The sequence below is a fragment of the Natrix helvetica genome (assembly GCF_964273705.1).
Source record: "Natrix helvetica genome assembly, chromosome: 13".
NCBI lineage: Eukaryota > Metazoa > Chordata > Lepidosauria > Squamata > Natricidae > Natrix > Natrix helvetica.
Genome location: NC_138557.1, coordinates 4,507,438 through 4,520,769, shown reverse-complemented (window position 1 = coordinate 4,520,769; position 13,332 = coordinate 4,507,438). Strand labels below are relative to the sequence as shown.

The window sequence follows — 13,332 nt, the reverse complement described above, 5'->3', positions numbered from 1 at the left end:
GTGGGCTTATGCAGGCCCCCTTTACAAACCTCTTAGGAATGGGGTGAGGTCCACGGTAGGCAATTTAAGGTTGAAGCTTTGAGGGTTTGAGGATGTAACAACGGAGTCAGGTAGAGCATTCCAGGCGTTGACCACTCTGTTGCTGAAGTTGTATTTTCTGCAATCGAGTTTGGAGCCGTTTTGAGTTTGAAGAAGGAAGGAGGAGGAGGAGGAGAAAAGGAAAAGGAAGAAGAAGAAGAGGAGGAGGAGGAGGAGGAGGAGGAGGAGGAGGAGGAGGAGGAGGAGGAGGAAAAAGAAGAAGAGGAGGAGGAAGAAGAAGAAGAGGAAGAGGAGAAGGAGAAAGAAGAGGAAGAAGAAGAAGAAGGAGGAGGAGGAGGAGGAGGAGGAGGAAGAAGAAGAAGAAGAAGAAGAAGAAGAAGAAGAAGAAGAAGAAGAAGAAGAAGAAGAAGAAGAAGAAGAAGAAGATGATAATAATAATAATAAAAAATAATATGGGGTCCTTTGTGCTCTCTGAGCTTGGCTAAGCATTTCATGACCCAACTAGGTAACATCATCTATGCTAGAAGGGAGTCGGATTTATGGCGAGGGGGAGGAGGAGGAGGAAGGAGGAGGAGAAGAGAAGAGGAGGAGGGAGAAATCCCACTTCAGCTGTGCTTTCTGAGCTTCTATCACTTGAGATCTTCACACATTCATGGAGAATGAAAAAAAGGGCTTCAAATGCATTTACCTGCTATGCAGACAGACACACAACCCCTCCCTGCATCATAACCTCTTTCTATATAAGCGTTGGTGAATGATGAATGAAGCCTAGCGGCCCTTAAGTCCTCCGCTTATACATTTTTTTAAAAGCAACCTTCCATTTCTGATTATGATGTTTTCTCCCCTCAAAGTGCAGATCGCCTTCAGTGGCAAGAGAGGGAAGAGAAGAGCTGAGCATACGTTGAGTTTCTCCATTGGAGGATGTTTCCAGATGTATCTTGCAGCCTCTCCAAATTTTTCAGGAGGGACCAAACCAGCTACAGGCTTAACTTGCGCGATGGGTTGAGAAATGCCAGCTTCGCTCCATCTGTTTGCAAAACTGGCAGTTAAGGGTCTGAAGCAGAAGAACTGAAATGATTTTTGGAAAGAGTTACTCATTATGAATGTGCCTAGGAGCCCAGGACCTTTTCTTCTCTCCATATGCCAGTTATCAGCTGCCTTCAGAGTCAGACATCAGTGGGGCAGAGGAACAGCTGGAGTCTGTTCTCAGTGTGCGCATGGGCAGAGTTGCCAGATGAAGGGAACAGCTAAAAAATAGAACAAAGACTTGGGAGTAAGGCCACAGGTGGAGGATGAATGGCCCCTCCCAGAGGAAATAAAAGAGGGGCAAAAGGGGAGTGGAGTTTGCAGGAGACAATTAGTTTGCTTAATTGGTTCGTGACTCTCCGAGACTCCTTGCCAAGTTTTGCAGAGATCGGCCTGGCAGCTCTCCAAGCCAGAGAAGGTCTGTGACTGTAAATCCTCCTTTGAAAGACTTTGCTGGATGTGAATGAGCAGAATTCACAGTCAATTAATAAAAGGGTTTTTTGACGGGACCAGGAGTTTGCTTCATGCTCTTGGGAAGCCTCAATCAGAACACCAGTTGATGTAAATGGTATGTAGGGAGGATCTTGGGAGACAGGAAGGAAGAACCATGGACAGGACCATGGTTAGATAAGAGGCAGCTGAGCCCTCGGAAGGAAAGTGAAGTGGTAAACATCTCTGGAAAAAAAAACCCTTTCTAGTAGGTTTTTGGACTGTAGAGATGGTGGGGGGGGGGGAGGAGATGTTCTTTTAGATTTGCAAGGTTCTATTAATGCATAGTTACACAGCTACTACTCCTGGGTGTGCTTTCTCCCTAGACTACCTTGCAAGGCAGGCAATTATAAAATTGAACCTTTAAACTACTGATAGAGGTCACTTTGAAAGGCTCCCTCTTTGGATGAAGGCCATTTCCTATCTCTTTGGATTCCTTCCCTCTAGCTAGAGGCGAAAGGGTAAAAAAGTGCACCCTCTCTGGGGGTTTTTCAGGGATGCTGATGTGCTCTTTAGCCTTATGCCCACCCAAAGAAAAAACCTTGGTTTCAACGAGGCTGCAGCTCCGCCTGGTGATTAACTTGGAACATCGTTGGCTTGAGATGTTTAGTCTCCCATCTCTGGAAATGGATTTTGGAAAATGATGAATAGAATAGAATAGAATAGAATAGAAAATAGAAAAGAATAGAAAATAATAGAGAATAGAATAGAACAGAATAGAAAACAGAAAAGAATAGAAAATAGAAAGAAAATATTAGAGAATAGAATAGAAAATAGAAAATAACAGAAAATAATAGAGAATAGAATAGAACAGAATAGAAAACAGAAAAGAATAGAAAACAGAAAAGAATAGAAAATAGAAAGAAAATAATAGAGAATAGAATAGAACAGAATAGAAAACAGAAAATAATAAATAGAGAATAGAATAGAATAGAACAGAATAGAAAACAGAAAAGAATAGAAAATAGAAAAGATTAGAAAATAGAAAATAGAAAGAAAATAATAGAGAATAGAATAGAATAGAACAGAACAAGGAGTAGAGTAGGGAGGGGGAGGGAGGGGGAGGGAGGGAGGGAGGGAGAAAGAAAGAAAGAAAGAAAGAAAGAAAGAAGGAAGGGAGGGAGGGAGAAAGAGAAAGAAGGAAAAAAGGAAAGATAAACGGAAGGAAAAAAGAAAGGAAGGAAGGAAAGAAAGGAAGGAAGGAAGGAAAGAAAGGAAATCTGGCCATTGGTGTTGAATTTTCAGGAGTGGTCTCCAAAGGCAACCCCATGTAGAGTAGTAGTCAAGCTGAGGGGTTGACCAGGGCCCTGAATGACTGTCTGAAGGAGCCTCTTTTCCCCCTTTCTAAGGAGAGAAGACATTTTCCAGTGGTTTCTTGAGAGGGCGGAGGGGGGGATAGGGCTTTATTATGAGCAAATCCAGCAGCATCGATGGTCTTCTTTGCTTCGTTCTGTCTCTTTTTCCCCTTTCCTTTTCAAAAGTTGTTTTAGCCTTCTGCCCATCCTGCAGAATCATAAAGGTCTCCTTCTTTCTCTTGGGCTGCGATTGAGACAAGAGCTTGGAGAAGGCTTGGAGAAACCAAATTCTTATCAGAGTGCGCCCTCTAGAGGAAAACAAGGGAAGGCAAGTTGCGCTTCTCTCAAAATATTTGTTTCTGGGTTGGGGGATGATGGTCTTTGTGGGCCCTTGTGGGAAATGCGGAATCCTGGCTGTCTTGCAGTGACGGATATTTAGGAATGAACCACACCGGAGATGTGAAGAGTTTCTATCTCTTTTTCCCACCCAGGGCCCCCATGGGAGATGTAGGCATTTTTGCAGAATTTACAGAGTAACAGAGTTGGAAGGGGCCTTGGAGGTCTTCTAGTCCAACCCTCTGTTGAAGCAGGAAACCCTATAATATTTCAGACAAATGGGCTGACTTTGGGGGAACGTAATATCGGATCCCTGACATAAAATATGCTTTAGGTTTCAGATCAAAACTCCCTCCCTTCCTTTTCCTTTTTTCTTCCTTTCTTCCTCCTTCCTTTTTTCTTCCTTTCTTCCTCCTTCCTGCTTTCCTTCCTTCCTTCCTCCCTCCATCTCTCTCTTCTCTCTTTCTTTCCTCTCCTTTTCGCTAACAATTACAAAGTGATACACACACACACACACACAATCCCAACTTCACGAACAGATAACAGCTGCAGGTGAAAAATCCTTTCCAAAGCTGTCATCATGATAAAACATCCCAATTTCACGTGAAGCTTTTACTTCCATGTGGGTTCATATTGTTTTAACCAAAAAATATTAAAAACAAATCTTCCCCGACATTTTCATCATCGGCTTAATCGCGCGGATCAAATGGTTTTTATAGCTTGGCATTCCGGAAATATGCATTCTAAAAAGGCAAGGAAGGGGGAAGGAGCTGAGAAAAATCTTAATTTTACAATCACAGCCTGGCTGGCTTAAAAGTGGCTTTGATAAAATTATAACAGCCAAGGTGAAGATAAAGGTAAAGGTTCCCCTCACAGATGCGTGCTAGTCGTTCCCAACTCTAGGGGGCGGTGCTCATCTCCGTTTCAAAGCTGAAGAGCCAGCGCTGTCCGAAGACGTCTCCATGGTCATGTGGCCGGCATGACTCAATGCCGAAGGCGCACGGAACGCTGTTCCCTTCCCACCAAAGGTGGCTCCTATTTTTTCTACTTGCATTTTTAATGTGCTTTCGAACTGCTAGGTTGGCAGAAGCTGGAGTAAGTCACGGGAGCTCACTCCGTTATTCAGCGCTAGGGATTTGAACTGCTGAACTGCCGACCTTTCTGATCGACAAGCTCAGCTTCTTAGCCACTGAGCCACCGCATCCCAATAACAGCCAAACAGAAGTGGCAATCTTGGCACCCAGATTGGGAGGAAAGAGAGAGAGAGGAGGAGGAGGAAAGAAAATGTAGGGAAGGGAGAGGAGAGGACAGGAGAGGACAGGAGAAGACAGGAGGGGAGGGGAAAGGAAGGGAGGGGGAGAGGGGGAGAGAAGAGAAGAGAAGAACAAGGAAAGGGAGAAGAGAAGAGAAGAATGGAAGGGAAGGAAGAAGAAGAGGAGAGAAGAGAAGGATGGAAAGGGAGAAGAAGGATGGAAGGAAAGGGAAGGGAGAAGAAGAGAAGGATGGAAAGAAAGGGAAGGGAGAGGAGAAAAGAAGAGAAAAGAAGGATGGAAGGGAAGGGAGAAGAAGAGAAGAGAAGGATGGAAGGGAAGGGAAGGGAAGGGAAGGGAGAAGAAGAGGAAAGGAGAGAAGAAGGGAGAAGAAGGGAAAGGAAGGGAGAAGAAGAGAAGAGGTGTTCTTGTGATCAGGATCCTTCACCTAACTTGCAAGGCATATCATGACAACCCTTCAATCCCTGGAAGCACAAGTCAAATGAAAATTCAAAGGAAAGACCTGGATTCACACAACTACCTTAACCTGCTTCCTTACTCTGTTCTCTGAACCCAGTTCATTTAATCATGGCTCAATGGATGGCGTGAACCCAGACAACTCTGTCCTCAAATCCAACACATCCCCATCATTCTCTTCTCCCTTGGGAGAAAACCTTAAAACAAACCAGAAAATCTTTTTTTTTGTTTTAAATAAACTCCTGGTGAATTCCCACATTTCCATCCTGGTTCAAATCCAACAAGAGTCTTCCAAAGCAGCCATCCTCTTTGAGTGGTCTCCTGGACCCTCTCACCTACACCTCCCATCAGAATAGAGCTGGGAGAGGCCTTGGAGGTCTTCTAGTCCAACCCCCTGCTCGAGCAGGAGATCCTACCCCATATACCCTCCAAGGGACTTTTCCCCTCTTTTTCCTATCATGTGAACTGTTGAATAAGCTGCCTTTGGACGTCTCTTGTTGGAAACCATCCAAAAGCATCTGTTTCTGTGTGTGTGTGTGTGTAGGGTGGGAAAAGCAGGAAAGAGGAGAAGAGGGGAGAGAGAGAGAGAGAGAGAGAGAGAGAGAGAGAGAGGGAGAGAACCAGAGAGAGAGAGAACCAGAGAGAGAGACAGAAATAGAGAAAGAAAATGTCTGTGTGTGTGAGAGAGAGAGAGACAAATAGAAAGAGGGGGTGGGGGAGAGAGAGAGAGAGAGAGGAGAGAAAGAAAGCGAGAACAAGAGAGGAAGACGATCAAAATTGTTACAGGACTGGATGCCAACACAGAGTTATTAGCTAATTCACCCTGTAGATCAAAGCCCACCCATGGAGCTCTCTTGCCTCCAGCTATTATGCTTTCAAAACTTTTTCCCAAAAAAGCCTTTCCTCCCTGACAGTGGTTCTTCTTTGAAAGCACCCTCCCTCCCTCCTCCGTTCAACTGTCCATCCCCAATTTGTTTTAAACCAAGGGTGGGCCCTATACAGAATTGTCCCAAGAGTTTTTGACGATGAGCCACCAGGATTTCAAGTGAGAGAGAGATAGAGAGAGGGAGAGAGAGAAAGAGAGAAAGAGAGAAAGAGAGAAAGGAAAGCAAGAAAGGGAGGGAGGGAAGCAAGAAAAGAGAGAGAGAGAAAGGAAGAAAGAAAGAAAGAAAGAAAGAAAGAAGAAAAGACAGAGAGAAAGAGAGACACACAGAGAGACAGAGAGAGAAAAAGAAAGAGAGACAAAAACAGAGAGAGAGAGAGAGAGAGAAAGAGAGACAGAGAGAGAGAAAAAGAGAGAGAAAGAGAGAGAGAGAGAAAGAGAGACAGAAACAGACAGAGAGTAAGAGAGACAGAGAAAGAGAGAAAGAGAGACAGAAACAGAGAGACAGAGAGAGAGACATAGAAAGAGATAGACAGACAGAAAAAAGGGAGAGAGAGACAGAGAATGAGAGACAGAGAGAGAGAAAAAGAGAGAGAAAGAGAGACAGAGAGAGAGAAAAAGAGAGAAAGAGAGAGAGAAAGAGAGACAGAGAAAGAGTGAAAGAGAGACAGAAACAGAGAGAGACAGAGAGGGGGAGAAAGAGAGAGGAGGGAGAGAGAAAGAGAGGCAGAGACAGAGACAGAGAGAGAGAGAGAAAGAGAGATGAGATGAGATGAGAGAGAGAGAGAGAGAGAGAGAGAGAGAGAGAGAGAGAGAATAAACTCAAGAGCCATCCCTCCCGTTGCATTCTGCTTAAAAAAGAAAAACCGAAGCCAGAAGAAATCAGGGATGAAGGGAAGACCACACCTTTCCAAACCTATTAACCTTGCCTGACTCTCCACTGTAGACAAGCGAAGTCTACGAGGTCCTGGCTGCCTTGGGACCACCCAAGCAGATTCCCCCGGTGCCTCGTTTACCAGGGGACGGTCGGTCGCTAAGTTGAAAGCCTTCCTGGGAAGCTTTGAACCTTCTTGAAAGGTTGAGGAAAGGTTTGCCTCTCTGCTAGCCCCATTGTTGAACCAATGAAGGGAGAACCAACCAACCTATGGGGAATATTTTGCCCGGGACTGGAGACTCCCAAAAGGAAAGTGCGAGGGTGGGTGGGGAAGTGGGGGGGTGGGTAGAATGGCCCTCTATGTGTATGTGTGTGAGAGAGAGAGAGACGGGGGGGAGGGGAGGCCGTGGAAGGAAAGAGAGGGAGCAAGGGAGGAGTGAAGCATTCATAAAGAACCATCGCTCTCCCACCTCTTCCCTCCTTCTCGGGAGCGAAAAGAAATCCAGGAAAAAGAATGTTTGATAACACACAATATCCTTATAATTGTTTTAATTATGATGCAGACGATTACCCATCCTGCACTTCCGATGAAGAAAAAAGATTCACCAGACCGGCTTACAGGTAAGCTGGACTTTTTAAAGCTGGGTGGGCATAATTCTGGGACAATATTTCCTTCCTTCCTTTTTTCCTTTCTTTCTTCTCTCTCTTTCTTCCACTGCCCTTCATAAAGATTGTCTTTCGTTTTTCCTCCCTCCTTCTGCTTACTTATTTCTTTCTTTCTCTCTTTCTTTTTTCTTTCTTTCTTCTCTTTCTTTTTCCTTTCCCCCTGCCTCCCTGTTTCTTTCTTTCTTTTTCTTTCTTCTTTCTTTCTTCTCTTTCTTTCTTCCACTGCCCTTCATAAAGATTTTTCTTTTTTCCTCCCTCTCTCCCTCCTCCTACTTGTTTCTTTCTTTCTCTTTCTTTCTTTCTTTCTTCTCTTTTTCTCTTTTCCTTCCCCCTTCCCTCCCTCCCTCTTTCTTTCTTTTTCTTTCTTTCTTCTTTCTTTCTTTCTTTTCTTTCTTTCTTCCACTGCCCTTCATAAAGATCTTTCTTTTTTCCTCCCTCTCTCCCTCCTCTTCCTTGTTTCTTTCTTTCTTTCTTTCTTTCTTTCTTTCTTTCTTTCTTTCTTTCTTTCTTCTCTTTTTCTCTTTTCCTTCCCCTTCCCTCCCTCCCTCTTTCTTTCTTTCTTTCTTTTTCTTTCTTTCTTCTTTCTTTCTTCTCTCTCTTTCTGCCACTGCCCTTCATAAAGATCTTAGCAAGGAGTAGGAGGCAAGATTAGAAAGTTGGTCGGGTTTTAGATTTCTATTTCCATAGACGAATAACCAGCCTCTGAATATTTTTTTAAAAGCTCTTTGGGAGGAAAGCGCAAATGACGGGAAACCTTAGATTGTTATGTTCGCATTCCGTTAGGTCAAAAGAGTAGATTTTGTGCTTCCGTGCACCTCCGTATCTAGACGGCGTCGTGAATGTTGAGTATGAAAACTGGCACCTCTATCTCTTAAATCGTATTTTTTTGCACTTAGTTTTGGACTTTTGCAACTGCTTGGTCCTCTCCAATGAATTCTGATGGGTTAGATTTGCACCCTGAATTTGTCTTGTCTTTCATTTTGGAGAAGAAAGTGAACAGGTTTTTTTTTTCCAATTTTCCTCCAAAGAAAAATGAATAGAATGAAATAGAATAAGAGAGTTGGAAGGGACCTTGGAGGTCTTCTACTCCAACCCCCTGCCTAGGCAGGAAATCCTAAAGCACTTCTGACAAAGAGTTATCCAAAATCTTCTTAAAAACTTCAACTAAGTGTTGGAGCATTCACAACTTCTGGAGGCAAGTTGTTCCACTGATGAATTGCTCTAACCGTCAGGAAATTTCTCCTTAGATCTAAGTTGCTTCTTTCCTTGACTAGTTTCCACCCATTGCTTCTTTTCCTACCCACAAGTGCATTTGACTCCCTCTTCTTTGGGGCAACCCTTGAGATATTGGAAGACTGCTATCATGTCTCCCCTAGTCCTTCTTTTCATCACACTAGACGTACCCAGTTCCCGCAACTGTTCTTCATATGTTGGAATGAGCTGGACCTGCTGTTCTAACTCTTTAGCTGTTGCTTTTATGATTAAACTTTCTCTTGGGTAAACACATCATCCCCTAAGAGGAAAATAAATAATGCTAAATTTAAAAAAAAAGCAATTAAAGAAAGGGTGCCCTTAATTCTTAAGTTCCACCAGGTGAGATATTTGACTGAATAGATTTATTCATCCTGACCTTGATTAAAAATGCCTCTGCTAATAGTATAGTGTACCCTTTATTGTCATTGTACATCATGTATACAACGAAATTGGTTTTAGCCCCACTGGTGCAATCCATGACAAAAAATACAAGCAACTTAAGTAGTATAAAGAATAATAATAAGAAGAAGAATGCATATTATTAAATATTAAATAATAATAATATTTAATAATAAAGCCAAGGAGTGAATTTTGCTTGCTTGTACCTCAATTTTGCTTCCCATGAAAATAACTCCCATTGAAGTAAGGGGTGCAGAACCTCTCACACCCACACCCACAAATGTATTTTAACCCATGCAAAATAGCCACCAAACAATCCCCGCTCAGGCTGAAGTCACAATCTACCGCATCACACAGAAGTTACAGCTCTCCGTAACTTTGAATTGATAAAGCGACAGCATCTAAGCGTGTAAAAATAATCATATTTTTTCTCCCTTCCCTGCGGAGAAGGAAATCCAGATTCTATAATAGAACAAAGCAGCGAGTGTGGTCACTTTTTATCTGTGGAAAATATAAGAATAGAATAGAATAGAATTCTTTATCGGCCAAGTGTGATTGGACACACAAGGAATTTGTCTTTGGTGCAGATGCTCTCAGGGTACATAAAGAGACAAGATACATTTGTCAAGAATCGTAAGGTACCCTAACCCTAACCCTAACCCACCCACCCGCCCACCCATCATCCATCCACCAATCCATCTATCCATCCATCCCTATCATCTATCTGTGTCTGTCTGTCTGTCCATCAATCCATCCATCCACCGACCATCCACCAATTCATCTAGCCATCCGTCCATCCGTCCATCCATGTATGTATGTATGTATGTATGTATGTATGTATGTATGTACGTACGTGTCTGTCTGTCTGTCTGTCTGTCTATCTATACACACACACACACATTCACACACATCATCCATCCACCCATCCATCCCCATCATCTCTCTGTCCGTCTGTCTGTCTGTCTGTCTGTCTGCCTGCCTGCCTGCCTGCCTGCCTGCCTATCTATCTATCTATCTATCTATCTATCTATCTATCTATCTATCTATCTATCTATTTATCTGTCTATCATTCATTCATTCATCTATCTAATCTAATCAGCAGATCAAACTTGGTTTGCCACAAGATGTGAAGCCAGCTACGGTTTGATTCAGTCGATTAAATTGAGTTCTACATGGTTCTACAAGACTTGATGTTGCCACTGATTTGGAAGTTTCAAAAACTATCCGGTTGAACTAATGAAGCTCCCGAGTCCAAAGCTTGCTCAGTTCCTTATGTTCAAGGAGACTTACTTAATCTTTATTCAATGCATTCAAGATAGCAGCCCTCTGTGCTACAAGGCCTACTGAATTATCCCATTTTCCGTCTCTCTCTCTCTATCTTCCTCTTTGCACCCACCCTGGTCTTGATGTTCTTCATTTGTTCCTCTTTCTTTGGGCAGCTACATAGCTTTAATCGCCATGGCCATTCAGCAAAGTCCTTCCAACAAGGTGACCCTTTCTGGCATCTACGATTTCATTATGAAGAAGTTCCCTTACTATCGGACCAATCAACGAGCGTGGCAGAATTCCATTCGTCACAACCTGTCTCTCAACAGCTGTTTTGTCAAGGTAAGCCTGCAAGACACATCTGCACTCCATCCATGCACTCAACCTGTTCTGGGTTGGGTGCTCCTTCCTCCAACCTATGGTTGAGGGCATGAGTTGGGCCAGCCTTGATCATGGTTGTCTGAGAAGGTCTTTCAAATTACTTTCTGGGGTGTTATTATTGGATTGGTAGAAAAGAATAGTTGTAGCTCAGGGTTGAATTGTGGAGTCCTTGATGCTCTCTGAGCTTGGTGGTTTTCTTGCAGATGTTTTACGATCCAACTAGGTAACGCCATCAGTGCTAGACGTGAGTGGGGTTTTCAGAGGAGGGAGGGAAGGAGGAGCAGGAGGACATCCTTGAGATCCTTGGTGCTCTCTGAGCTTGGTGGTTTTCTTGCAGAAAGAGAAAGAGAGATGGGGGGAGGAAGGTAGAAAAGAGAGAGAAAAAGAAAGAAAAGAAAGAGAGGGAGAGAAAGGGAAGGAAGGAAGGAAGAAAAAGAAAGAGAAAGAGAGAGGGAAGGAAGGAAGGAAAGGAAAAGAGAGAGAGGAAGGGAAGGGAAGAAAGAGAAAGAGAGAGAGAGAGGAAGGAAAGGAAAGAAAGAGAAAAAGAGAAGGAAGGAAGGATGAAGAAAGAGAAAGAGAGAAAGTCAGAGGGAAGGAAGGAAAAGAAAGAAAGAGAGAGAGAAAGAGAGAAAGAAGGAAGAGAAAAAGAGAGAGAGGGAAGGAAGGAAGAAAAAGAAAGAAAGAGAGAGGGGGAAGGAAGGTAGAAAAAGAGAGAGAAAAAGAAAGAAAAGAAAGAGAGGGAGAGAAAGGGAAGGAAGGAAGGAAGAAAAAGAAAGAGAAAGAGAGCGGAAAGGAAGGAAAGGAAAGAAAAAGAGAGAGAGGAAGGAAAGGAAAGAAAGAGAAAAAGAGAGGGAAGGAAGGATGGAGAAAGAGAGAAAGTCAGAGGGAAGGAAGGAAAAGAAAGAAAGAGAGAGAGAAAGAAGGAAGAGAAAAAGAGAGGTGGGGGAAGGAAGGAAGAAAAAGAAAGAAAGAGAGGGGGGAGGGAGGGAGGAAGGAAAAAGAGAGACTATGCGGCAGACTGAAGGGGATATTTACCTCCAATTTCTATAATTAGAGAGCCTGGATTTCAGCAACTTGTCATAGCTGTTTATATGAGCCTCACATCTAAGTGAAGGCAGATGTGGAGAAGGCAACAGTCACAGCAGACGTGCGGAGAGGTCAGGGCCACAAATCTCCACGGGCAGCAGGGCTGTGGGCAACCTGTCCCTATAAAGCTGGCCCTTCAACCTTCTGAGGTCACCCACCATCCTCATGGTGGCCCAGCCTCCTCCGAGCTCCAGCGCCTGTCCAAAGAGAGCCTCCCTTCCCTAGGGACACCCTTGTAGAGCCCAACCTTCTTCAGATCTTCTGGTTTGAAGATCTCGAACCCTTGAGAGTGTCCAGACAGATCCTTTTTGTTTTCGGAGAGCATTGATGTTCTTGTTTCGATTGAACCAACGCAGGTTCCCCGTGCAGAAGGCAACGACAAAGGCAAAGGGAATTACTGGAGTTTTGCCACCGGCTGTGAATCCATGCTGGATTTGTTCGAAAACGGGAATTACCGGAGGAGAAGGAGAAGGAGTGTGAAAAGGGAGAAAAGGACGGCTGGAGGAAGAGAGGCCTTGCCTGCGTTGTCTGCCGCCCAGGCCGCCTTCCCCGAAATCTCCTGCCCTGCTGAGACTTTGGCATCCCAAAGGCTCCACTCTTTGGAGCCCGGTGAGTTTTTTCCGAGAGCTGCCGGCGGCCAACAAAGCCCAAACATCGGAAAATCTGACTCCGAAATTAAATTTAGCATTGATTACATTCTTTCGTCTCCAGACCCTCTGCCGGTCCTGCGATCCCCGTACCATCTGCAAGAGAATAAATACCACCTCTTGGATGCGCCACAGGTTCAATTCTGGACACTGTGACTCCGCCGGGACAGAAAATGCTCGCAAAAAATGACTCGCAGCAAAGCGAATTCCGGTTTTGTGGGAGCCCCCCGACAGGGTTCAAAGCGTCTGTTGGGGGGGGGGTGTCTGTTGGGCTTGCTGGAGAAGGCAGTAGGACTCTGGTTGGTCTTGCTTGGTGCCTTCGGGTGACACGGCGGCCTCCCACTGCCGAAGACGGCTTGAATTCTGGGAGGGAAGGAAATACTTCAAGGTGGATGGAACAGCAGTAGTAGGCCCTACGCCAGGGGTGTCGTTTGGACACCCCTGCCCTACGCAGATAATGGGATCCTAGAAGTTACCAAGGAGACTGGATGCTGACTTGGGACATTGGGAATATACGCTTTCCTTCCTTCCTTCCTTCCTTCCTTCCTTCCTTCCTTCCTTCCTTCCTTCCTTCCTTCCTTCTTTTTTCCATCTTCTTTTTTCCTTCTTTTATTTCTTTCCTTCTCTTTTTCCCATCCTTCCCCTTTCTTCCTTTTCTTTTTTATCCCATTCTCCTTCCTTCCTTCTTTTTTCCATCCCCTTCTTTCCTTTTATTTTCTTCCTTGTCTTTTTTCCATCCTTCCCCTTCCTTCCTTCTTCCTTCTTTTTTCCATCCCCTTCTTTCCTTTTATTCCCTTCCTTCTCTTTTTTCAATACTTCCCCTTCCTTCCTTTCTTCTTTCCTTCTTCCTTCTTTTTGTTTAGCTACATGAGTTCTTTCCTCTTCCCTTCCCTCACCTTTTCTTTATTTTATTTCCTTCCTCTTTTTCCATCCTTACCCTTCCTTCCTTCCTCCTTCCATTTTT

General features: G+C 44.1%; 1 protein-coding gene across 1 annotated transcript; it reads left to right on the top strand.

The window, feature by feature from the left end:
- Positions 1–7,183: 7,183 nt before the first annotated feature.
- On the top strand, positions 7,184–12,585 carry FOXL3 (forkhead box L3; the record flags this gene model as incomplete). The annotated part of the gene is made up of 3 exons (XM_081966158.1): positions 7,184–7,290; positions 10,428–10,596; positions 12,078–12,585. 3 exons carry the CDS (start codon positions 7,184–7,186, stop codon positions 12,522–12,524), a joined length of 723 nt encoding a protein of 240 aa, XP_081822284.1. The 3' UTR covers positions 12,525–12,585.
- Between the last annotated feature and the right edge of the window lie 747 nt (positions 12,586–13,332).